The 27,366-nt window shown below is 38.8% G+C and overlaps 2 protein-coding genes across 2 annotated transcripts; both read right to left on the minus strand.

The window, feature by feature from the left end:
* Positions 1-911: 911 nt before the first annotated feature.
* Positions 912-16,427, minus strand: LOC138590754 (matrilin-2-like). Its single transcript, XM_069661114.1, has 18 exons — positions 16,103-16,427; positions 14,290-14,448; positions 12,947-13,651; positions 11,388-11,507; positions 9,423-9,542; positions 9,111-9,263; positions 7,750-7,869; positions 7,548-7,667; positions 6,726-6,845; positions 6,418-6,537; positions 5,775-5,894; positions 4,925-5,044; positions 4,678-4,797; positions 4,291-4,410; positions 3,865-3,990; positions 3,271-3,390; positions 1,407-1,508; positions 912-1,143 (listed from the first exon to the last, which is right to left on the minus strand). The coding sequence occupies exons 1-18, from the start codon at positions 16,425-16,427 to the stop codon at positions 1,091-1,093; spliced, it is 2,943 nt and encodes a 980-aa protein (XP_069517215.1). The 3' UTR covers positions 912-1,090.
* Positions 16,428-19,139: 2,712 nt separating this feature from the next.
* Positions 19,140-24,704, minus strand: odc1 (ornithine decarboxylase 1). The gene is made up of 11 exons (XM_069661445.1): positions 24,596-24,704; positions 23,491-23,638; positions 23,117-23,254; positions 22,699-22,872; positions 22,378-22,550; positions 21,963-22,179; positions 21,707-21,790; positions 21,416-21,578; positions 21,201-21,316; positions 20,877-21,091; positions 19,140-20,516 (listed from the first exon to the last, which is right to left on the minus strand). The coding sequence occupies exons 3-11, from the start codon at positions 23,216-23,218 to the stop codon at positions 20,378-20,380; spliced, it is 1,383 nt and encodes a 460-aa protein (XP_069517546.1). The 5' UTR covers positions 23,219-23,254; positions 23,491-23,638; positions 24,596-24,704; the 3' UTR covers positions 19,140-20,377.
* Positions 24,705-27,366: the final 2,662 nt, after the last annotated feature.

Below are 27,366 nucleotides of genomic sequence, written 5' to 3' on the forward strand. Positions count from 1 at the left end.
CGGCTTGTAAACCACTTTTAAAAAGGCACCTAAGTATAAAAATACACAATACAAGATACACGATACAAGATATGTAAAGGATCAATTGTTACAGAATAATTATGATATGTTATACTATATGCAACTATGAAAATATATAGACAGACAACTTTTTTTCCTAAATACGTATTTCAGTTGGTTTTACGTGGTTCTGTGGCTAGAAAAAGTAGATTATACATGAACAATTCTTTTAGCTGGTCACAAAAACTGAGTGGATCTTAACTCACAATCTCATGGTTTCATAATTGCAATGAAAAATCCTTAAATGGCCTCAACTGAGCTAAACTGTTTTCCCTCTCCCCCCAAAACAATTGTACCAGTCTGTTACAATACAAACAATAATTGCTCTGCGATAAAGTTATTGAAATATTTCAGATATCAAAGAAAAGGATTACAGTAATTCATTGTGATGTAACACCGCTGTGGGCCAAGTTGATCAGGCTTGTTGTTTTTGGTCTTTTGTCAGTGTAATAGAGCTGAAATAAGAAGGGTAACAACAATGGTCCTGTTGTTGTGAGAGATTAGTATTTGTGCTACAATCATGGATGAAGGCTTTTTGTTCTACCAAGCAGAAACACTGACCAGGAAATGCTCTCAGAGCGGTGGATACACACCAAGAATGAGGTACAACACATTCTCCCCAAAACACATTCATTATGAAAATTAACTTTTAACATGTTTTTTAAAAAAGTGTTTACCTCTATTCTGTGACTTCCCTAATTATCTTACACTTTAGGTCTTAACTTAATTGATTTACACATTAAGATGTAATTTAGCCTTTATTACAAATATACAGATATATGTAAACATTTACACCAGTTATAGCTGACTTTACTATAAAAAGTCATCTAATTACTGGCAATATTGTCATTTTAAATGCAAAATGCAAATTTATAATACAAACCAGTATAATATCAGTATACTGCATAAGAAAGCAACAGCCTGCCATACAGACCAAATCTTAGAAATGTAACACTTTCAGATGGTTTACAGAAGACTTCAGCTGATCAAAATGTCCTCAACTTGTCTTCTGACATCTTCATCGCTGTTCTTAATACTGCTGTTGGCCCTCGATGAATTTCACTCTATCTGAAAGTTCATCAAGTGAACAGACAGTCAAGGAAATAAAGTTGTGAAAATATGTAGTTGTTATGCACTGCACAGTCATGAAAATACACAACTACAAATTAACAGACTCACACTTTGTATTCAGATTCAACTTACTGTCTTAAAGAGTACAAATAAGGCAAACAGTATAACAGATGCCAAATCTCATGCAAAAACTATTTTAAAGGTTTAAAATAGTAAAATAATTATCACAATTTCAAACTAAGGATTCCTCTCAGCCTTCCAAAGAAAAAGGATATGTTTTCTGCTCAGCTCCTGAAGGGCTGACTGTACTTTTTTCTGGAACACAATCTGAGCTTCACACATGCAGGCATCTTCAGTTATTTCACTCCTCATTTCCTCTGGAAGAATAAAAATGGAGAGAAAATCAAAGCATTTGAGTGATATTTCACTATATTTAGTATACCGGTAGAAAAAAGTAACACAGCCAATCTTCTGTTTCTCTTTTTGGATTGATGGCCAAGACATTTTGAGACCCCCAGGACTTGATGTCGGTGTTCAGTATGAGAACCTTTTGGAGTTGATAAAATCAGATAAAAGGTGTTTTGAATGAGTACATGGGGAAAATGGTTACTGATTGAACAATATAGTGAAATGATTTACTTCTCATTTTCTTTTGCGATTGTGTTTAGACATTGGGTTAAAAATGTTTCAAACACTTAAACCTAGTTGATCACAACCTAGGGGTGCTTAGTTACGGAGGTCAATTATAGATAGCTTATTATCTGAACAATATACTCACTTATGCAGTAAATATCAACTACCTGAAAGAGATACAATCATAACAGATAACAGGCATATCAAATACAACAATTTTTTGCTCATAGGACCAAAGTTCTAGTCTGGCTGACACCAAAACTGCCATTGCTTAGCAGTCTTTCATTCTTCAAACCAGAAGTGAGCACATGTTTAAGTCCTTTATAGTTTGCCGTAAATAGTTGGATCAGTAGAGGTATTGCTTATCATTGGACATAGTAGCTGTGGTTGCAATCCATTGCAGACTTTTCCACAACTAAGGAATGCAAAACGAAAGATGTAAATGGTATAACTATAAAAAATCATGTTTAAGCATTGTAACCCTAACTTTATAAACATAGGCCCCTATCTGTGCCATGGGCTTAACCAAACTTCCACCTGGAGCAGGGACAGGACTGCAGACCTGTGCTCATAGGGTTGGGTTGACAATTCTTGAACTTCATTCTATTTTGTAAAAGCTACACCTTCAAGGTGAATTGTAGTTAGCAATTGAGATTTTTCTCTACTAGCTGGCTTTCTTGTTATATAACGACTCGTACACTCAGTGCAAACACGTAAGGCTGTAGCAAAATTTTAGGCAATATGGTTTATTAATTTGACCGCCTTTAGAATAACCTGAATTCCTTGTGCCTGGTATTGCCATTTGAGCCAGAATATCAACTAAGCATATATTGTGTCCAAATGTGTCTCTTTCGCATGGATGATTTACCACCATTGCCATAACATTCTGCACAGTCCATTTTACCACTAGTGGCAAGTTGGATGTCAAAGTAGATGTAGAAGAAAGGGTGCTACCACGAGACCATGAGAGGTTCAAACGGTTAACCGGATCCTTAATTGGCAGACCAAACCGGTACGATTCAGCAAAGGAAAATGGCCAGACCTATACACCCTTTAAGAGGGCAAAACCTGGGCAAATGATATAGGTAACCTTTTTTGGATTGTGAATAATTAGAGGGTCGAAACAGCTATCATTTTTAAAATAGCCATCTCACCTTAAATCATCTTGAATACTTTGGAATGGTTTGAGAATGTTTCTTGTCAAGTCATGCGCTCGGTCCAACCCATCTTTGATAAGTATTTTTAGGAGCCACTGAAAGGCTGTTGGAACCTAGTGCTCATATTTCCTTTGAGAACTCATAAAAATCATGCCCATGTATGCCACATTTTTGGGTAGATTAGTGCCAGTCTGAGCTCAACAATTGTTGTTCAAGACAGCTCACATGGCCATGATTGTTGAGGATTGGATGACAAATTCCTTTGTTTAGAACTCTCAAACTATTGACATCTCTTGAAAGGTTTCAATAAAAACGACACTTTTTTAATGAAAGAAATCCAGATCCTTACGTGAGCATGTTTTCTGGTCAGCATTCAACACATATCCCATTCGACACTTGCAGTTGTAGGAATCGCCATTGTTGATACAAACATGCTGGCAGTCATGTCCCTGGGCACACGCATCTGAACCTGGAAAGAGACACTCACACATATAATTGACTTGCTGTAACTAATTCAAGTTCAAGAAGCCTGTGGTTATCATTACCTTGATGTTCATGGAATGCCACGTTCCAATTTATGACTCTATGTACATGTTCAGGACAATAAAAGTGCCTTGGTGCCTTGTTGCAGGTCTGTTTTCATTGGAATGTCTTAAGTAAGCATGTTCTCAGATCTGTGTTCAACAAGTATCCCACACGACACTTGCAGAGTCAACCATAAAGTCCTACAACACAGTCTGGAAAACTACATTAATCTATCAGGAATGGGTTTTATGGTTCATCACAAACAATACAATGAGATGAGTAGTTTCTCTTCATGAACAAACCTGCCAGTTCCAACAAACATTACCTAGGGGTCCCTCAGGGTTCTATTCTAGGTCCAATCATATTTACATTCTATGTGATATCACTTGGTGTTTATTTAAAGGAAGAAATTTCTTACGTGAGCATGTTTTCCGATCCATGTTCAACGCGTATCCCACTCGACACTTGCAGATGTAAGAGTTCCCATTGTTGACACAAATGTGCTGGCAGTCATGTCCCTGGGCACATGCATCCGAACCTGAACCTGAAAGGAAGGCTCACATTTTAATAACCGAGTCTTTTGGTCGCAGTTCCCTTTATGAGAAGCACATGTCCAAGCCTTTTTACCAAACATTCCCTGTCTTTATATCTCCTGCTCATTCATGCTAACCTTAAAATACAAAACAAGTCTTATGGTGCCTCGCCATCTCTTACTGGCCAGTTGGAGCTTTTGGTGCTTTGAGGAACCTTCCTTTGATACTCCAAATGAGGTGCTTTGTGGAATATCTTGCTGGATCACACCATGGACACCAAATATGCATATTGAAACAAATCAAGTGCTTACGTGAGCATGATTTCTGGTCTGCATTCAATGCATATCCCTCAAGACACTTGCAGATATAAGACCCATCACTGTTGACACAAATGTGCTGGCAGTCATGTCCCTGGACACATGCATCCGATTCTGAAAAGAAACACTTCCACATCTGACTTAACATCACACCTTCAGTCAACAAGCCCATGACTCTGCCCATGATTGAGAATACCCTAGTGGCCACATTTCCTTTTGTCAGTTCGTGTAACATGGGGTTATGACCTCCATATCTCTGTGCACTGGATTTTCTATTTCATTTTTACAGGTTCACAGGAGAAAATAAGAAAATTAGATTCTTTTGAATTTACTGTACCAAAGAAGAGACATCACATCTTTTAGAAAGGTCCTGGTTCTTACGTGAGCATGTTTTCTGGTCTGTATTCAACATATATCCCTCTCGACATATGCAGACAAACGAGTCATCAGTGCTGACACAAATATGTTGGCAGCCATGCCCCTGGGCACATGTATCTGAACCTGAAAATAAAAACACTTCGACATTGATTGGCTCAATTTACACCAATCAGAGAGCCTTTTGTGAAGTGATAATTATAATGGGTTCTGAAGCCCACCTGAGACACTAAAAAAATGTCCACTTTCTTACGTGAGCATGTTTTCTTGTCTGGGTTCAAAATATATCCCACTCGACACCTGCAGATGTATGAGTCATCACTGTTTATACACATGTGCTGGCAATCATGTCCAAGGGCACATGGATCAGAACCTGAAAACAGACATTGTCCAAATGTGTTATGACATCTCTTGCAAAGCTAGAAGTTTAGGAAGAGAGAACGGGTAAATACATTGGTTCAACACCTTTGGGGCTTTTCAGTCAGGTTTAACAGCCCACCACAGCACAGAGAGTGCTCTGGATAAAGTGAACAACTGTCGAATAAGATTTCAGCCCTCGTTGTCTGAGTTTTTAGTGCAGCCTTTGATTCGTCAACCATGAAAACCTACAATCTAAACGTGGACACTGTGTTGGTGTTTTATGAATTTGTTTTAGAAGTCATTACAAAACAATTCAGTGATATAGGTTGGCCGGAAAATCAACAATCCTATCCAGCCCCCATCCTTATAGAAAACAAACATTACCTTGGAGTCCCTCATGGTTCTATTCTAGGTCCTAATCCAATTTTGACCAAAATCGGGTTTCATAGCTATGCTGATGACACCCAACTACACATTTCTGTATCCTTGGAGGATTTTAGCCTAATTTAAAGGGTAGTGCAAAGTTAATGTGACATAAATGTATGGTTGTAACACAACTTACAACTGAATCAAGACAGAGATCATTATATTTGGGGGAAAAAGCGACAAAAGCAACTAGACTTGCTTAAAGTCAACCAAGTCCAGTTGCTTTTGAATTAACCCTTCGAATTATCATGACCTGGATGACTGAGGACCTTCACAGACAACATGCATATCAAATGTATAGAGTTAAAAGTTCTTACTTGTGCATGTTTTTTGGTCTTCATTCAACACATATCCCTCATGACACATGCAGACGTGAGAGTTGCCATTTTTGACACAAATTTGCTGGCAGTCATGTCCCTGGGTACATACATCCAAACCTGGAAAAAGGACTTCCACAGCTAACATCCACTGAACTTAAACAATCAATTAATGAATTATCAGGGCTTTTGTGGACCTTGTGACTGGTCAACAGTGAAAAAAAACAACTCTATGGGTATTATCCCGAATATGCACAGCATTAAAATATGCAATAAGGTCCAGATTTCTACATGAGCTTTGTTTCTTGTATGTAATCAACTCATTCCACTTTACCTTTTCATTTACAGGTGTATGAAAGAGCTGCTAAGGTCAAACTATCTTCTATGTGCATGAGCCAGAGTATCCCAAATTGCTCATTTGAAATAAACTCATTATAACTTTGCATCACAGTACATCAGCTTTTTCTGTAGAAATTTCTATGCATATTTTGTACAGCAGAACTGGACCCTACAACATTTCACAACACACTTTGCACCCTAAACTTGCTTTCATAGCATTTTATCCAGTACCTCCAATATTGGAATATGATGGGACACTTTGTACAAGAACATATCACAATACAATAAAAAGTCGGGTTCTTACGTGAGCATGTTTTCTGGTCTGCATTCAACACATATCCCTCATGACACATGCAGAGGTGAGAATTGCCATTTTTGACGCAAATATGTTGGCAGTCGTGTCCCTCTGCACAAACATCTGAACCTGAAAACAGACACTGTCATAGCTAACATCAAGATTTAACTTCCTTGGTGAATGATTGGCCAAAATTGTAAAAAATTAAATGCCTCTTTCTGTATTCTATGAAGCGTATACAACTACAGATAACAATAGAGATAGTAAATAACTAAGACATGCACACAAACACCAAATGATTGAGCCCCAGTCCTTACGTGAACAAGTTTTCTGGTCTGCATTCAATACATATCCCACTTGACATTTGCAGATGTAGGAGTCATCATTGTTGACACAAATATGTTGGCAATCATGTCCCTGGGCACATGAGTCTGAACCTGAAAAGACACACTCACACTTGTAAATGAACTAAAAGATTGATAGCCATCCAGCTGTGGACCTTTTGAAACCCATATACAATACCTATTAAATCTTTCCACGTATTTAGCTGAGTGAGCGATAGCAATTGCAATATGCTAAACAGTATATTTATGCATATTGCAGGGATAATACTCTTTGTTAGAATGACCTTCAAAACTTCGTGGCCTCACACTTTATACTCTTGCTCTGCCCCTCTTATGAGCTTTTATAAAGTCTCAGCCAGGACTCCTGAAACTTCTGAAATCACAACTTCTTAGATCTACAGCACATTCTGCATATATAAAAAGAACAGAGCATAGATATCAGATATGAGGGCCCTATTGTTCCTCCCTGTCGGCAGAGAAGGCCTGTATTGCAATTAAGACAGTGAAGCCTTGTGGATGTTGTATACAAAGCATTGGAGGAAGTCAGATGATGTAGGATAAAGAGCAAGGAATTCTGTGCCAGGAGGTGGCAGGCCTTTTACCCACATCCATTTAATGGCCTGATCACATCCGCAGGAGTGCTTCACCAACTTTGCAAATTAAATCCCTGAGCACCAAACAGCAAAACTTCAATGCTCCAGAGAATATCTTCTCTAACGTTATTCAGGCTTTGCAGGAAATCAAGACGCTGCACTCTGACGTGCACATAAAATGTATAGATAAAAAGTTTCTTACGTGAGCATGTTTTCTGGTCTCCATTCAACACATATCCCTCGAGACACTTGCATATGTATGAATTGCCATTTATAGCACAGATATGCTGACAGCCATGTCCCTGGTCACAATTATCCAAACCTGAAAAGAGACACTTCCACAGCTGATATTTACACCATCAGGATTAACTTAAAAATTAAAATCAGATGGTTCAAGCTCTTACTTGAACACGTTTTCTGGTCTGCATTTAACTTGTATCCCACTCCACACTTGCACATGTACGAGTCATCATTGTTTTCACAAATCTGCTGGCAATCATGTCCACTGGCACACAGATCAGAACCTGAAAATAGACATGTGTGCATGTAACTGATGACATCAATAAATGAGAGTCTGAACTGTTGGAGCCTCTGTCTGACCATTATTCCTTTTTTTCAGCCCTACACATCGGCCTCATAAGGACAGTCCTTGTAGAACATTGCCCACAAAAGCGCACATTGACCTGATGCGGTCAGCCACATACTAGGTTTTGACCTAGTCTTGTTACTAGTTATGTTAAGTTGCTTTTTTCAAGCTTTTTGTTTTGTTTTAATCTGAAAAAATAATTCATAAGTCAGCATAACAATGTGCCCGGCAAACAGCAAGACCTGTTGGTTTCTAAATACATTCCAGCACTACACAAGTAAGATCGTGTATCCAAACACACGGCTCTGAAGCAGTGATTCCCTAACTGTAATGCGTTACCGGTTGTGGGCGTCCGGTGTAGCCAGATCCAGTGGATATCTGTATATCAGATATCTGGAGGCTTCCTCCTATGTAGTTTTTGTTTATAGTCCAATGAGCAATTTGATTTGTTATCTGAATTCTTAAGCAGGTATTTGTTATAGAGATGAACAAAAATCGTAATAGTCACAACATATAGCCAATGAGGTCTGGCGTTGCTTTTCAGTCAATGCATCGCGCCTTTTATGCTCGCAACACAACCTTTTACCTTGCATACAACCAAAGCCCACTCAAACGTGATTGGTCAGTACTTGAATTACAAATGGAAACCAGATTGCCTCCAGCACCAAAACTCTGGTCCATTGCCTACAAATTCAGCATTCGTATGGAAATATGTGTTAACAGAAATATCACTTACAAAGCAAACCTGGCAAACTGCACAAAGAAATGGACATGGAAATCCAATTGTAAGGTTTCTAACATGAGCATGATTACTTTTCTGCATTCAACACATAGCCCTCGTACCAAACGCAGGTATGAATCGCCATGTTTCACACAACAACGCTGGTAGTCATTAGCTTAGACAAAATCTCAGTTTTACATGGAACTGACCATTGATGCGCTCTACAACCAGTTGTGGTTACCCACAAAACAATATCATCAGCTGCACGAGGCCTTAACCTGTTCAAATGCAACATGAACTGAGCATTCACTTCCACTTTTCAGAATAATCCAATTCCAAGTAGCAAACACACGCAGTCTTTTAATGGCTGCTATGGCTCACAGAACAGGTTCAGAATACCTAAAGACTGGGACTCAAAAGTCAATGTATTTCAAAATGAATCAAAAGACGTGGTGTACCTGAAAAGTCCAGGTTCTTTTGCAAGCATGTTTTCTGGTCTGCATTCAAAACATATCCAATTCGACATTTGCAGATGTACGACTCATCAGTGCTGACACAAATGTGCTGGCAGTCATGTCCCAGAGAACATGAATCCAAACCTGAAAGCAAAACTGCAACATGCGACATGAAGTCCTTAATGGGGAACTTAGTGTCTCACCAGCTGTTGTTGTGTACAGAATATGAAGGATACTTAGAAATTCTGCAAACACATAGGAACTGTTCAAAAGACAAAAAACTAATGAATTAATTAAATATATTCCAGGTCTTACTTGAGCACGTTTTCTGGTCTGCATTCAACACATATCCCTGTTGACATTTGCAGATGTACGAGTCATGAGTGCTGACACAAATTTGTTGGCAGTCATGTCCTTGGGTACATGAATCTGAACCTGAAAAGAGACACTTTCACATCTAACCAACTCAGTCTGACTAATAATTCAAGAAAACCGGAGTCCGGTCTTTTTCATACATTCATCACAGATGAAAATGGCTTTCACTTTGGTTTGACTATTGAACTTTGGAGATATGTGATGAGCCTTAAGGTGGTTGTCCTTGTAAGTCTTCAATGAACACTCCACAAGTCAGAACCGGGGGCTGTGGAACGGATATGGAGTTGATAACTATTTAGCCATGTTAGCACTTAATTCAGAGCACGCTTTGCTGGATAATTTAACTGACAGCTCCATTTATGTCTAACTAAAGCATTTTTTTCTGCAGGAGTTTGTATAAAAATAAGTAATAATTTAAGTGCACATCGGACAAAATGTAAGCCCATCCCAATATATACTGATATAACTGTGAAAGGCTAACATCAGCTGGTAATAAACATTGTGCATCCCTACAATAAAGTGACACAAAAAGACAACAAATGGGATGCAAAACAATAAAAAATAGGACTAAAAAAAAAACCTTTTTGAATTTCTTTGTAGTCATTTGTGTCTCTGTGTAGTCCACTGTGTCATTTTGTGGTCATATTGCAATTCCATACAGTTGTTTTGCATTACTTTGTGGTCAATCTTTGTTTCTCTTTGTGGTTGTTTTGCATACATTTTTGGCTGTTTTGCATTACTCTATAGTTTTTTGTCGTGTTTTTGTTGTTGTATTGCCTTTCTTTGCGGCCGTTTTGCATCACTTTTTGCATCTCTAAGAGCCATGGTTCTCAACTGGTGGGTCGGGACCCAAAAGTGGGTCGTGGAGGTGTGCTTGAAAAAAAGAAAGCAAAAAGCCTATACTGTGCTTTTATTTTGAAGGACATGGGTTTCCTATGATGTGCATGCAGTAGAAATGTAGTTTATTCACACTCCGTGTATCCACTGATTTTTTAATCCCATCTACATTTACATTCTTGAAACTTGATGAGCCCCTGTAGTTTATTTCTGTTGCTAATTAAATGAATTGTAAAGGGACTACTTTCCTCACACTGCTACCTGCTGTTCAGGTAGCCGTACTCAGGTCCAAAATGCGCCATTTTTTAATGGGGTGCGATTTGTCATTAAGGAGGTAGTGGTGGCTCCCGAGACTAGACAGTTGAGAACCACTGTCTTACAGTAATTTTATGTCTCTTTTTTTGTTGTTAAACTTTTTAGTGTGTGTTTTAATGTGTTTTTGGTTTGTTGATAAAACTAAAATTACTTAGGAATTTGAGTTTGATGCAAATTACGACAATTTAGGATTTTAGGACCCTGAGCTTCCCCTATAATCTGTCTGTCAAAGCCACCGATGCTGCTTCAACACCCCACAGTGTCGGTAAGACTGAGAATTTACAACAAGTATCCTGCTGCTTTTAGGAAATTAGCACCTGTCAACTCTCCCTCTACGACCCTGGATGAACTCCTCTCCCCTCGCAGGGGCCATCATTGTTTTTTGAATTTGTGTCGCGCAGTTCAGGCCGTCACCTCGTCCTGCTCATTTAATTTGTGCTGAATAGTTTCTGCTCTAATCTATTTAGGGAAACCCCAAACGTTGTGTAACAAGAGAAGGTATGCAGCGTGTCCACAGCACAGAATTCCTAACTAACTGATGCTCAAAGGGAGCTTCACGAGTTCTTACAGTTAATATTTAAAAGTTTATATCTTATATAAGGCTTTGCCCATCCAATCTTAAATCAATATTATATATAAAATATAACTTTAAGCCATGTTCAGCCTTTTACTGTAGCCATTTTCCAACAGTGAATCATGCAAAAACACTGAGACACAAGACAAAAACATTAAGACAAAGATAAAGATTCTTACGTGAGCATGTTTTCTTGTCTGGGTTTAGAACGTATCCTGCGCGACACTTGCAGTCGTAGGAGTTTCCGTTGATGACACAAATGTGCTGGCAGGTGTGTCCCTGAGCACATGCATCCAAACCTGCAAAGAAACACTTGGCTGTCTGATTGGCTTAAGTTAAATCAATAAATTTGTGTTATACTTTAGTTTTAGTAAGTGGTTAGTATTGATTAATTGAGCAATTGTGCAATCAAAAATCATCGTGCAGATTAGTTAGCTTGATCTCTGTGCTTCCATACAAATTTATGTTGTAAATCTTGTGTTATTTGTGAAGCAAAGAGACATAGCATTTGGTCACTTTCAATGTAACACTTGATTCTTAATTTACATAATGTGAATTATCCATCTCAATTATACCATGCTGTTCAGATCATGCAAACACAAAATCTGCTTAAAGAGAACACTCTCATTGCATGTCTTTGGCAGTGACGTCACTGCTGTAAATGGACAGAAGTTGGACTCAGTGAAACACAGAGGTTGGTTGAACTCCACAGATTTAAGCTTCAAAAAGAAGCTTTTGAATTAGCATGAGTGTCACAAGTTCAACACCAGGGACAAACTAGCATGAATAGCATGGCCTTGCTAGTTTGGATCATGGATACCAAAAATTAAAACAGACAATAAAGATAAACATTTTAAATATTTTTGTTAACTTGTGGATAGTTATATGAAAGCATTATCAAAAGGTGAGTTAAATACCCTTTTGTTAAGTCGCAATAAGTTTTTCAATCCCTGCAGTAGCTTTTGTTAACACAGGTGATTTGTGTCCTTTCATAATAACTTTTGCATTACGTCTCAGCTGCTTTTACTTTCCCCTTGATGACTTCAGCTGCATGAAAGCAAACACGAGCATTTCCTAAAATGTCAAACTATTCTTTAAAACAAGTCTGTTGTCTTTTTATTACAAAAAGAATCTTTAGTAAGAATCACTCATGGTTATGCAAAGTTTTGAGCATTTTAAGCAAGTTTACGTTTGTATTTTTCTGTCGAAAATATCACTCAAATATATTTTATTCAAATTTAGAGCAGTCTAGTTTTTGCTGTGCAGAATAAGTGGCCGTTAATGTCAGAGAGCGCAAAAGCCCAAATTGTGGAGACTAAGCGTGGCACGCGGCATGAGGCACAAGCTGCAGCGCAGAGTGCAGAGAGCAGCACGCTAACTGTGGACAGTAAAGGCAGCATCATATCAGGTTTCAACCATTTTAAAGAGCTCAGGGTTGGAGAATTTCCTCTGAATTGGCAGATCAATCAGTGATCAGCAGGTTTATCTTCTTTTGGCTTGTTAGTTCATGACTTTCATAACCCTTTAATGTTGATTGCACTATTATTATCACCATCTGCAGACAATAGTTAGTGAACATCTTTGTAAATTGAAACACAACAAGAGGTAGATGATCATTTGTTATCTTGCCCTTGTTGGCAAAACCAAAGAAGAGTACCAGTGTCTTTAAAATGAAGATTCCCTCTATGGTGCTGCCCTTACGACCACAGGAGCAATTTAAAGAACAGATGTGACGTACCCTTGTTTCCTTTATCGTCATTTTCATTATTTATTCCATTACCGTCTTTTCTGCGGTCTAGGCCTAGTCCATAATCACGATTCCCACCATCTAACGGAATATCCGCACTCCCGATATCATCATCCTTACCACACAAGGTTTCCCTAAATTTGGACGTGAGCTTCTCAATGACCCCATACGTCTCCACATAGAAGACGTGGTCGTCATGGGGTTGGCTGGCCATGAGGCGGAGGGACGCCATATCAGCTCTGTCCACTCCCACTGCGTAGATCTCAATCCCGGAAGTCCGAGCTGCTGCAGAGACTTCCTCCACCTTGTCCTGGGGCCTCCCATCCGTCACTATGATGGCTACTTTGGCGATGTTCCTGGTGCTGGCTCGGGCGCCTGCCTCCGCAGTGAAAGCTTTCTCCATGGCGGTCTTGATGGCCATGCCTGTCATGGTGCCTGAAGCGAGGGGCTCGACTCGGGCCAGCGCCTGCTTCAGGGCCGACTTATGAAAGTAAGTCTTTAGTAGAAACTCAATCTGCACTGTGCTGGCATAGTTAACCAGGCCGACTCGTGTGGCGTCCGAGCCGATCTCCAGGCTGTCCACCATGTCCTGCAGGAACTCTTTGGCCTTTTCAAACTCAGCAGGGCGGACACTGCGGGAGCTGTCGATGATGAATACCAAGTCTATGGGGCGGTTTCTGCAGTTGGCCCTTGTTGCTGTAAGAAAAAAAGGATGTTTTGACTGAATATAAAGTGTGGTTCCAATGTTTTTCAATTACAGATACTGTACTACTAGATACAGTTACTCTCCCAACTTGGCTACCTGCAGTAGTCTGATAGAAACCAGATCACTTTGGCATGTAAACATCTTATCCAGGTTTCTGATCATTCTGTGTTTTGTTACAGAAAATAGTGAGCGCATCCAAGTGTGCACTAGAAACCTGTTTATGATCCTTCCATCCTTCATAATATATACCGCTTATCCTGTTCAGGGTCACGGGAGAGCTGGAGCCTATCCCAGCTGTCATCGAGCAAGAGGCAGGGTACACTCTTGATTGAACACCAGCCAATCACAGGCCTGACACAAACCGACAGACAACCTTTCATACTAACACTCACACCTATGGCAATTTAGAGTCACCAGTGAACCTAACAAGCATGTCTTTTGACTGTGGGAGGACACAGGAGTACCCAGAGGGAACCCATGCAGACACAGGGAGAACATGCAAACACCACACAACCTTCTTGGTGAGACAAATATGTTTGGGGGCTATTGTGACTTTTGAAATATTTATGACACATTTGACTTTGGCAGAGAAGACTTGAACATGTTGGTCTTGGCTAACGTTAAGTACCTGCACTGGTTCTGATGGATGCCGCAGAGCCACTCGAGTCTCGAGCAGACTCCCATGATGCACTGGGAGCAGCTCTGTGTTGCAGCTGTGCAAGCGGCTGGCCTCTCTTTGGCGGCGGCTGGAGGGAGGGCTGATGAAACCTGGAATTAGTGCTACCAGCTTTGCCATGAGAGGCAAAGAAAGCAGAGGGAGACATTAAAGACGTGTTACTGTGGTTTAAATCAAGATTAGATGCAAGGCTAAATAACCCTTTTTGAGAGTGAATGTCACAAGAGGGGAAAAAGACTATGCACTACATGTATTTAGTACTTTTATTTCGCCTCTCTTGTATTAGCATTGAATCAAATCAGCTATCTTTGAAAAACACAGTTTACGCTTTATTTTATTTGAACGTTTATTTGTAAAGGACAAATATGAGGCATGTAAACTGATGCCACGCACTAAAGCACATATAGCCTGACCCAATTTGCAATTCCCGTCCACAGATGAGCCTTTAAAGTACATAAAACAAAACAAAACAAAACATCAACAACAAATACTATCCGGACAGTTAAGAAATATTATAGATTTCTCCAGAAACCGCTTGTGTTTCTAACCTTCAGTATGAAACATATTCAATATCTCACCTCTTCTCCCAAATATGAACAGAAATTGTGGCTGGAAATGACATACTGTATCTACATCATGAAGCCAATGTAACATTAGCTCTTCTTTTAGTGTATATTATGTTTCTCTCCATTATTTTATATCTAAGATATTGACATAATTTGTTTGTTTCATGTGTTTTTCATACTACAGTAATACAGCATACTAACTGACAGCAAAGCATAAATATTTCTTGTGTCTTACAAAAAAAGGACGAGGGCACAATGTCATGAAAAGAGTTGTTTGTTTTCTAAAGGAAAAAGTAGTATGTTTAGATTTGACTCTTACATTCGACAAATAACCTTTAGAAGAAGCAAAAAGTGATGTTAAAAAATGTTATGCTTTTTTATGAGTTGCTCTTTGACTGGAGTGAAAATAAAGAACAAGGTTCCCTGGTATTTTAAATTATAATAGATTTTGATAACACAGTTTTGAGTAATGCTTCAATAATCAATGACTCATGATGATTTAATGCAGGATGTAAATTGTTGATTATGTCACTATGACCTTACATTATCCGCTATTAAATGTTTATTCACAGTTACTTCAGATATTATAATGATATGCATCAAGCTGGATTTCAGTAATACACATTTATATTTATGTAACTGTATTTATGCATTTATGTCCATATAAATGTTTGCATCTGAATTAACCAGTTTGATCAAATAAAAGCTTCATATTTCCCTGAGACCGGTGCTGCTCTGCTCTCAGGGTGGCTGATAAAATACATGTGTCTGAAATATATTGTCACTGGAATCCTGCTGATTTATCCCTCGTCATTTAATTTATGAAATAATTGTTAATTTTTTAACTGGTGATCTGTCACCTGACGTTAAAGTCATAGTAGCCGGATCATTTGACAATGTTGAGCAACAGGACTTCACGTAACACCCTGCATTAATTCAAACATTAAATCGAGTGATGAATTTATCATCACTAAAGTAGGCTATATGTTGCCTAGATTTCATTTAAACATGTACACTACTAATAACAATAAGAAGAACATTAATCATAATAGTAGATGTACTTTAGATTTTTCTATATAAGTTAATAATTTTGCGAGAAATTTCTCCAATCCGAACCAACTGTGACACAAAGTACAAACTGCCATTAAACAGAATAACACGCATCCAAACAGCAGGTGTACATTGTCAAGAAAACCCACCTCCAGTGTCCGCTCTGCGTCTCTCCTGCTTCAGGTAGCTGTGGTCACCTGGACGCACGCCCTGCTGCTCCTGAAAGCCTGGCGCTGTGAGATCAGCTAGCTGGACCTCTTGGAAAGTTTCAGCACTTGGCTCTTCATCAGAGGTTTGTTCAATAGATTTGATGTCTTGAAAGCGCTGATGGACCCTCGGAGGGACCTGGGGGGACGCTCGTGGGATTGAAGGACTAATGGAGTGAATCTTCCGGCTGTGAGACCCAAACTGAGAGTGAGTTCCCGATGCCAGGATGCTAATAAAACCCAGCAGTCCCCACAGTGATGAAGTCATGATGCCGTCCTGTCCTTCGGTCCACTTTACAGCTGACTGACGCTTTTATATGATCCGGTCCACGGCCCACAATGCGTGGGGAACACGAGACCCAACCCAGAGTCATTGGAAGAGGAGAGGAGAGCTTTGCACGTGAGAGCTGTGAACTCCGAGGGGTTCAGTATGGAAGCATAAGAGGGTCAAAACGAAGAGTTATTCTATAAAAGCAATTAATGTGGAAATATATTTTAAAAAAGAATAAAAAAGAAAACATAAATGCATCATTAAGATGTGGAATTAAAAAAATTAAACAAGGAAATATACATTTGGAAAAACAAAGACATACATAAAAAAAAATTACATTAGGACAGATAGCAAAATAAAAAATAAATTTCAAGCATTTTCAATAGTTTTTCATTTGTTTCTATATTTACATTCTTTTTAAACACATTTCATTTTTGTATATTTTAAGATTCTTTTTTAATGATTTTTATTATTTAAAAGCCTTGGAAGGAAGACCCGCCTACAGGCAGTTGATTGACAGCTTAGCCCTTCAAGGGAGAGCCAGCAATAGGAAGAATACCAGGATAAATAGAGGGATAAAAAATAAACAAATGACAGTGTATGATAAAAGTAAATAACAGAATTTAAAAAAAACCCTTAGAAAAAATAGACTTATTTGTATGTATAAAATGAATATGTATATGTTAAGAAAAAAAATAAGTGTACCATATTTTCTTTATATTTCTACATGTATTTATTCTTTTTTTATTATTTGAATTTTCTATGGTACTTCTATAAACATAAACATTCATAGTGGGCCAGAAACTTACAAGATACTCAGTAAGCTTTGTCTTTTTGTAGCATGCTGCCCTCTCATGGACTGCCGAGCAAACTGCCACATTGTGGGAGTTTAAATACAGAAGGAGATTAAAAAGACTGATAATCGATTTTATCTATATGTGCATAAATCCTTCTCTTTGAGTAATTCTATCCACCTTGTTGTTCTCGTCCCAACTGAGGTTTTTAAAGATGTGTTATGTGTTTGAGAATGTATATTTTTCTCGTCATAATTATGTAAATGTTTCTAGTTTTCTTTAAGTAGGCTACATTTCACCAAATCCCCATGCATTCACTTCTATTAAAAAGCACACACAATTCACCCATATTACAATAAAAATAAACACTAAAGTAAACTTTTTATTTTTCGCAAAATCGAACGGCAATCAATCATTTTATTAAAGACATTTTTATTTTGGGACATTATCAGTGAAGGACTTTTCCCTATTCACATAAAAATAACATCAGAAAAACAACACAACACCATCCCCCTGTAGTGTGTAAGCATGGCCTCACTGAAATCAATTTACATGATTCCACAACACCTGTGGAGACGTCAGCTTCCCCGTCAGTGCAACGCTCCAGCTGCTGAAGCTCAGAGCTGTTTGGTACCTGCAAACTTTCAACCTGCTACCTGAACCTAAAACAAGGCAGTGATTGGTGAAAGGCATTCAGAAGTATCAATAGCTGCTGAAAGGATTGTTGCAGTCACCTTGTTTTGTCGCTAATGTACTTCATACTTTCTTTATCTGCCTCACAAACCTAACTGCAATAACTAGGCACAGTTAAACTGAGAAAAATGGCTTTAAAGTGTTGTAACTGGCTATAGACTGTATACACAGATGGACAACATGACAGCTCTTCAAAAGTGAAACCAAAACATCTCGATTGTCTCTGATTATGATGGTAACAGAAATCTGTAAATAGCCTCTGTTTGTTTTCTTCTACAAATATTGAATGAAAAGTTGCCAGATCTCATCAAATAAGTTCCCCTGTTCACTTCTGACAAATTAAATCCTCTCCACCTCACAAGTCTTGACAAGATCATCAAGCCGCTTTCAAGTGGTATTGTGTCAGATTCTGAGAAGAGTCTCTAATCCGAAGGTATCTGAAGAAGTGCAGCAGACTCTGGAGACAAGAGAATTGCCCCAGGGTTATATGGGAAACAGTCTTCTATTTCTAGTAGCAATCCAGACACCAACATTTACAGCCGAATATAAGCAACTGAAATTGGATGAAGGTAACTCTCACTCTGTTTGTGGATCTCTTTTTATTCTGTGAAGTTGTTTTGGAGTCCAGTCTCATAAGTGAAATGGGAGACCTTGTATAGGTAGAGCAAATAACACTGACTATCTTTTTAGTTTGAAGTCTGTAAATAATGGGGAGAGGAGGGGTCTGTTGTTAAGAGCTTCAGATCAAAATACAAAATACAGGCTAATTATTTCAGAATACTGTTAATACTAGTGTTCTGGATATATAATTTAGTTATGAATGTATAACTAGGTGTAATCAGTATATAAATATATATGAATATGCCTTATTATTACCAAAATCTCATACATGTACCCCTAATTTAGTAACAGCAAACTCAACATCTAGAACAAAGTTAATTTGTTTTCTTTATGAACAGAAATGTTTCAAAAATGTTTTTGTTTTGTAAAATCTATAAGTCAGGATTTAATTGTTTGATCATTTACAATTAAGGTTCAAACCTCAAGTCAAAGTGTTTTTAAATAAGATAATTTTAGCATGATGAATCAGTTCCTTTAGCAGACACTAGATGGTGCACATCCTGTGACTAACTTTTTGCAGACCATTTTGTGTTTATAAAGGTGCGTCAATATATATATATGCACATTTGTTCCACATTCCCAAAACACACAACACCCATAATTCGGCTCTGCACCTAATGTTTTATTTATTAAAAAAATACAAAACTTCAAAAAGTTTCCATAGGAAAGCGTTATGACTTTGCAATCCCGTCTCTTTCGTATCCATTTCAAATGTATAGTTAAACACTGCTTCTTATTAATATCATGAACAGACTTCTTGCCTTCTACAAGTTACAAAAAATAAAGATAAAATAAAATAAGGAGAAGAGGAGAGGTGCAGTCTGCTTCTTGAGTCCCTGTGTTTGAAGTGTTAATCTTAAAGATATTGTTTTTGTGATAATATGCGTCTTTATTGCTGTCTGACAAGTAGGCTCGATGCTGCAACTATATTAGCAAAGAGATGTACTATGCGTTTTGACATGCAGAATGTGGTGCATGCATTTCCTGTGAGTGTCTATGTAAGTGTTGCATGGGTTGTGACCATAACCAGTAGACAAAAAAACTGAGTAAATAGTTATTTTACAAACATAAGCAAAAAGAATAAATATGGTGTTTCTTGATAACATCTTGAGGATCAACACTTGAGGGGTTCTGTACTGAAGTGGAGATCGTGGAAAATATAAATACAAACATAGCAGCCATTTATTTGAGGAATCAAATCACCCCTTTAACCACCTCTCTGTAGTTACCGACTTCTTCTGCTGTTAATGGGGCTCTAAAGGGTCAGGAGTTTAACAATAAACCAACCCCCGGCCCCCAGTAGGAATTTGTTTACTGTTCTTTTTAATAGTATTAAATGATTAGCATCAGTAACCCTTCACCACCTGGACTATTGCTACAGTTTCAAGTGTTGTGAGTCTTATGGTGATAGGAAGCCTTCAGCGAAGTAGTGGTGTGTCTTTGTAAAGAAACAGTTTCTCTGCCAACACTGTTCCAGTTAAGAATATTGGTTCTTCATGAACTACAGTACTCTAGCACTTACAGTCAGTCTCCCAAAAAGAGACAGCAGGAAGTTCAAGTACAGAGTCGCCCTGAAACACTCTGCCTGGAACATACAAAGACACTCAGGAGTGTGATTCAACCTCATTTCATTGAGGGTTGATCCCCAGCTTCAGTACAGAACAAGTAATTTGTGCAACAACATGCCCCTCTCATTCTCCTGTCAAGTAACTGGCCTTGAAATGTCACGTTTACATTTGAGAAGAAAAAAAAAAAAAACACAACAGAAACAGAAACTTCTCCGTAATGAACAAAAGGATGCGAGATGGGAAGAACATTGCCGTGATGTACAGTATTCATTTAAACCACATGGGCCTGGTAGGGCTTTGTGGGCATCTCCAAGCTGCTCTCTCTGCCGCAGCAAGCTGGCACTTCAAACAGGCTAGACTCCTCCGCAGGAGCTGGCATGCCCTGGGAACAGATCTGCTGCACTTGTTGCCTGAAGATGACAAAATAAAAACGTTAGATTGTGTATGAAATGTCAAAATCATCTCCAGAGATCAATCCAATATTACAGCTAGGGTAGGCAAGTTATTTTAGAAGCATTGTTATATTAGACGAATTTCTCTAAACATCTCAACAGCAATCAATAAATAACAATAACAATAACAATAATAATAATAATAATAATAATAATACTAATACTAATATCTGAATAACGGAATGGATATGAGGAGGTAGTGCATCTTTATGTATTTTTTACAGTTTGATACGAAATCTAGCCTTTCATTGCTACTTTCTCTTAAGTTGCCTACCCCATCTTTAACCATTTCTTTAGGCCTCTGCGATATCTACTTACCAGGCAGTGCGAGACATGACGTAGTGAATGTCGGGTCTTTGGAAGCCATTGAAGGTGGAGGAGGCGGCCACAGTGTAAGCACCCATGTTCTCAAAGACCAGCCAGTCACCCACCTGCAGGTCAGGCAGGCTGCACTGTTCAACGATGCGGTCAAGGCCGTCGCATGTTGGGCCCCAGATACTGCAGGGGTACATGACCTCATCCGGCTTTGGCTTCTATTAGGATTAAGACAGATGTGAGAGATGTTAGCCACTGCTACTTTTGTATTTGAGCCATTTGTATGATGAAATTATATTTCCATTTAAATCCTTGTGTGTCACTTACCTTATGTAGTGTTGGCAAACAGTGAGCATGGTCATAGAGAATACAGTTGAAGGATCCGTACACTCCATCGTTAACATAGTACATCAGAGTCCTGTCATTGGTCCCTTCGTCTTCCTCTGAAGAAGCAGGAATTATTGTTAAAATGTTTTTACAAGAAATGCTCTCAGAATAATCCACATTTCTAAATTGTAGTAATTTTCAAAATGGAGACTTACCGTCAGATGATGACTCATCATCCATGATGACCTTCTTGGCAATAACGTTAACAACCAGTGTGTACGCTGAGGCCACATAAAAGCGCCCTGGCTCAGCAATGATCCTAATACCAGTGTCAGCAGGGAAATACTTGTCCAGGGCTGGGTTGATCACTGCTGTGATCTAACAAGGATAAAATAAAAAGTAAGCAGACAAATAAAAATCAAAAAACAAGACTCTGACAATGTGCTCTCTTGTATTTAAGAAGTCAAATCATTACTCTTTGGAACATTTATCGAAATGCAAGATACCTCTTCAAATTTAAGTTCAGTGTCGTCTGAACCAGGGAAACCACCTCCAATGTCCAGCAGGTCCATGTTGAAGCCCAGCTCATCCTAGGTCACAAAATTTAAAGATTGGTTTACTTTTCTGTAAAGAACCCACATAGAAATACACTACCAGTCAAAAGTTTGGACACATTTTCTCATACAAGTGAATGGGAAAGTGTGTCCAAACTTTTGACTGGTAGGATATATAAAACTGTTTTTTATGAATGTCACAACTCACCCCCATATCGAAAACACAGCGGGCATCAGCGATAGCCTGGGTGTAGGTCTCGGGATCAGTACAGCCGCTGCCAACATGAAAGCTGACGCCAATCACATCCAGCCCCAGTTCTTTAGCCCGTTCCAGAAGACCTCGACAAGCTTTGAGTGGGGCCCCAAACTTCACACTCAGTCGACAAACTGCCTTGGAGTCATCTGTGGCAATGCGCAGGACCAGTCTGAGCAGAAAACACAAACAGGAGTTAATGAAAAGGACAACCATTTAGAGAGAAAAAAGCAAATTATAAACTCATCACTGTAAATGAGGGCAACCTCTGTGAATCTTCGAGTTTAAATATAGGTTATAAAAATAATAATAATAAGTATAAAAAAACAAAAAAAAAACACACAAAGCATCAAAATATTAGAAGTCTCACTTGGCATTTTCATGACAACGTGCCACTTTCATCAGTTCCACCTCGCTATCAAAGGTCATCATCTGAACGCCGTGGGCAGACGCATACTTGATCTGAGAAACTTGCTTGCAGGGGTTGGCATAGATGATTCTGCTTGGATCGACTCCCAGAGACTGAACCAGCTGAATCTCCGTCTAGAAAAGAACAAAGGCAACAAGTCAGCAAAAAAAGTGCCAATTTAAAAACACAAGCTGCCAATGCAATTTCAGCTTATCATCAGGAGAGCTTTGTATTGTGTTATTCTGAGAACAGTTAGTGCTATGAACTGTTTCCAACACACACCTTGCTTGCACAGTCAAAGCCAGTTCCCAGGGATGCCAGTGTCATGACTACAGCCCGGCTGTCGTTACATTTGACAGCATAGAAAGGAGTGACACGAGGCAGGGCTCTCACCCAGCGCAGTTGTTTCTTTAGCACATCTCCCAGGTCACAGATGTAGAAGGCATCTCTGTCATCCTGCAATGAACGGAAGGAAAAAGGGAAATGTGTATTTAACAAAAGCAGTCCTGTTACAAAATAACTAGTATCAGTTTATCTAAGATCTTAAGAGCCAAGTAAAGGGAACACAAATCAGACAATGCAATAGCAGAAACTTGAGCAGGAGTGTAGGATTTCAGTTACACAGCTTACTTTTAGTTGCATCAACAACAAATGGGGCCATCTGTGTATCCCTGAAACAATGACAGCAATGGACATTTACCGTCATGGATGACTCATTGATCTTCTGCTCAACGATATCCCTGGCAGAGAAACCCTCCTCCAGGAAAGAGAATTCAAACTCAGTGGGAGTGGCCGTGTTCATGGTCACAAGAAGTCCTTTTGCTTGGTCACTAAAAAACTGGAAAAGGGGGAGGGGGCATATTGAGACTGTATTCAGTTGTGAGAACAAAATGCCCTTTGTGTCCTTGATTACCAAAGTCTATTTTATTCTGTGCTCATGGGAAAGTCTTAAAACGTGCAAGTGTGATTAAATCCAGAAGCATGGTACTTTTCTGAATGATATTTGAAACAGTAATATTAAAAAGATGACAAAGCAGCAATAAATCATACTACAACAGACAGAAAGAAACTTACTTGGATATGAAAGAGATGGAATTAATGTTGCTGTATCTCAGGTGCAGAGAAGCCAAGGTGGCTCACCAGTGAAGTTAAATCCCTTCAAATAAGACTCGAGGCCAGGGCCTGCAGAGTAGCCAGTGTGTGCTTTCCTAGAGTGATGATTCTGTAAACAAGAGTAGTATTTCAAACTTACAAGCTGCCACTTTCTAAAAGGGAGAGCTGGTTCAGGTAAGAATTCACACAACTAAACATCAATGACTCAGTTTTGGTGGGTTTAGGATTACAAAACGCAACCTACAACATAAATATATTCAGAATTTTACGTTTATAAATTTATGCAAAAAGCTAAGTTAAACTATGAGGAGCATTTATTAACATATTAACTGAAAACAGTCTTGATTCATGCGGAAGACATGCGCATCCAGTCTGCAGTCTTTTATGGCGCTCCATTTTATTACTATGGTATGACAACTCGACACCATCTGCACAGGAAAAGCCATTAAAAGAACCATGTGTTTAAGCCCCGCCCAGTCCAGGATTTTATCCAATTGCGAGGACGTTCCGGCTTCAAGTTGAAAGAATGGAACGAAAATTAACCAATCAGTGACTAACGGATGACGCACACCCCAATATGCCGGTTCCGCTCTTAATGCCATGAGGCAACATAGCATTTGAAGTAACCGTTAACATGTCTAGCCTACTCTACCTCGACAAAAAAACGTATTTAGAGTTAATTAATAACACCGGGGCATGTGGCTCTAAACAGTTTACGAAACGGACAATGGTTTAAAGCAGAAACTCAGCAAGTGCAAGATAATAACTGCTACCTAGCCGGCCAAATAAGCTAACCAGCCATGTAAAACGCCAGCCACGTAAGAACCGTTAACGTTTGGTAACACTCCAGAGATATTCAGATTAGAAATGATATTGACGACAAAGTAACGGCTAAACAGAAAGGAAGAAATATAGAAGGTCTTCCAAAATAAGACCCATTTGCATCGTCCTTTTAAACCGCCAGGATTTGCCAGCTAGCTCACGTTTGCTAACGTCAGTAGTTCATAGGAGTTGAGGCTAAGCAGTGACATTCTTGCTAATACGACTTTTAAAAGTCCATTCTTACCTTAAAAAGCATTTACAAAGAGTTTGTCCATTAGACCCGTATGCTGGGGTGAAAAAATAAAGCAGCTCCCCTTACGATGAAGTCCGCTGCTGGAGGTGGCTGTCTCTCTGCCAAGACTGAAACTAGAGTGGAAGCCGGTAAAGGATTCCGAGAGTATTTATAGAGAGCACGTTACTACGGCAACGCAGCCAGCTGAAACCGGCCTCCTTTCCACGTATGAACCGGTTTAGCCTTGTCACCTCATCCACATGGTGGAAAAGACAGACAGGGACCGCTAGACAACCACACAAAAGCTTACAAAAGGTAACACAACCAGTTCAAACCGGCCTCCTAGCCTCTCTAAAAAACTTCAGGCTTTTCATCACATTGTGGACAATCAAAGCAGACAGAGCCCAACAGTTTGTCAGCTCCATCGGGCTATCCAGCCCCAGTTTGTGTTAGTTTTATTTTAAAACTCTACCTGTATAACTCGAACAGAACATTTTAACCTTTGAAACCTTTGTTATATATATATTTTCCTTTTTGAAGTATGTGCAGGCCTTTTAATGAAAGCTGGAAACACATGAAAAAAACTTGCCAGACATTGCAGGGATTATTAAATTGGGCTTCTCAATAAATAGTATTTTTATTGTCATCAATGTCATCGCAATGAAAGAACAATAAAAAAAAAAAGCATACTGTACATTCCTGTATAAAATATACAGCTCTTTCCGTACCAAATACATTGCACATATTTTATATAAAACTCTTTAATATTTATATTTTCACTCTTCAACTTTTGTACATCTAAACCTACTTTGAAATAAACCCTGATTCCAATTCTGAAAACCCACTTTATGTAAAGAGAAGTCCATTCATACTCATCTTGCAAAAATGTTACCCATCTGATAGAGCTCAGTCCGCATTACATGGACCATGCATGACATGTTACCAACAGAAATACTGTGTAAAGCATGCCAAACTGAAGAAAGACATGGGAAATGTGTTGCTAATGTGCACACTTTAATGTGTGTAGATATATATATATATATATATATATATATATATATGTATATTTATCTAAAAAAGAATTTTTCATGCAGGGTTAGGGTTAGGGTTGTTTAGATAAAACAAGCACTGAGAAATTTTAATGGTCAGTTTTACTTTCTGTTTAAATAAATTCACAGATTAAAAAATTGATTGAAGATTGAAAAAACAATCTTAAACCAGGCTCTTCAAAAGCATATATTTTCCTTGAATCTACCTAACCTCATGATGATGACGATAATCAATACAGGTTTACCATGGCCAGCTGGTATGGAAAACGCATGCAGTGCTTTTGTGTTAATCTCAGTGATGCTCCCTCACGCTGTCAGACTGCCACAGTCTGCTGTCTGAATGAGTGACCTAGCTCGACAGCCGCTCAGTTCATGACCTTGATGAGATTAAAGGAAATCACAAGATGTCTCAGATAGCAAGGTGTCAACACACACGTACCAGTTTGTTACAACAGCCCTCTTCTATAGATGAAGATGTACAAGTAGTGCAGTCGTGATTATCACTAGAGAAAGTTGTGCACTTATATCCTCTTCCTTTTAGGTTAAATAAATGTTTACCATTTCTAAAAATACAGCAAACCACTGAAAATGGTGTGCAGGATTTTAAAAAGTCTCTTATAGTACATCTAAACAATCAGATGCCTTTTCACCCAGACTCCTCAAATTCCAGCTCCCCTCACAACAGTCTAATCAGTCCAAAGGTTGCTTTCATAGACAGTTGGTTTGCAAGCAGACATTACCAAATGGAGGAAAATGAAGAATTTGGTCAGTGTGACCTAACAGTACATGTGGAAATGTTGCACAGGCATTGGTTCAAGGACACTAACAGGAAACTTTAGGGCTTCATGAGGACCACATATCTGTGGGCTTCATTTTAATATCTTTTCCAGGTCTTGAGGCCACGACCAAGATAGCTCCTTTTCTTTGCAGAACAGGGTTTCCATGCAATTTTTTTTCTGTAGAATTGGCGAATAAAGTCATTTTTTCCAAGCAGTTTAATTACCTAAAAGTAAAAAGCACAGCCCTTTCTGAAATGGTCAAAAAGTTAAAAGGAGGTAAAGGAGCGACCTTGGATGATGACATAATCTCTAATCATTTTCATACATTGCAGTTTTCCTTTAAGTCTTGCATTCATTGTAAACTATTTGTACGGTAGCAGGCCTCACTTCATCAGCAGACTCATGTCTGTCAGGCAGGAAGTGGGCCATCACTTGAGGATAATTAATTTTCAACAAATGTTTATCAGATTGTTCAAAATCACAAGATTACAAAACACTATACATGTCTAACAAAGCTAACCCAAATTAGATTGTTTCTCTTTGTAACAGTCATTTCCTTTAGTCTGACCAAATTTAGTGTTGTCACCCTCTCCTTCACCCCTTTCCTTCTCCTCTTGTAATGTCTGTCTCTTGCTCTGTGTGGACTTTCTGTTATCATTACTGTGGACCATTGTGGCTTAACCCCCACATTTACAAGGCCTCAAATAAGACAAGGATGATTATTGTTACAGGCCACCCACAAGATACAGTGTACGGGCCTTGCTGACTGCATCTGGCTTTGTATTTCTCTACACTTCTTTGTTAGCTCGTACTCTCACAATGAAATGCCACAGACACTTTCGCTGTTTCATCACAGTTTCAAAACAGTAATGAAACAGTCCAGTTTAGTGTGTGTAAGCATACACAATAACTTTCCCTGACCTTTCTCAAGAGAATAAACCGTACTCTCCCTCTT

The sequence above is a fragment of the Semicossyphus pulcher genome, unplaced genomic scaffold (genome assembly GCF_022749685.1).
Source record: "Semicossyphus pulcher isolate SPU_LCO1_2020_fin unplaced genomic scaffold, fSemPul1.0.p SCAF_14, whole genome shotgun sequence".
Lineage (NCBI taxonomy): Eukaryota > Metazoa > Chordata > Actinopteri > Labriformes > Labridae > Semicossyphus > Semicossyphus pulcher.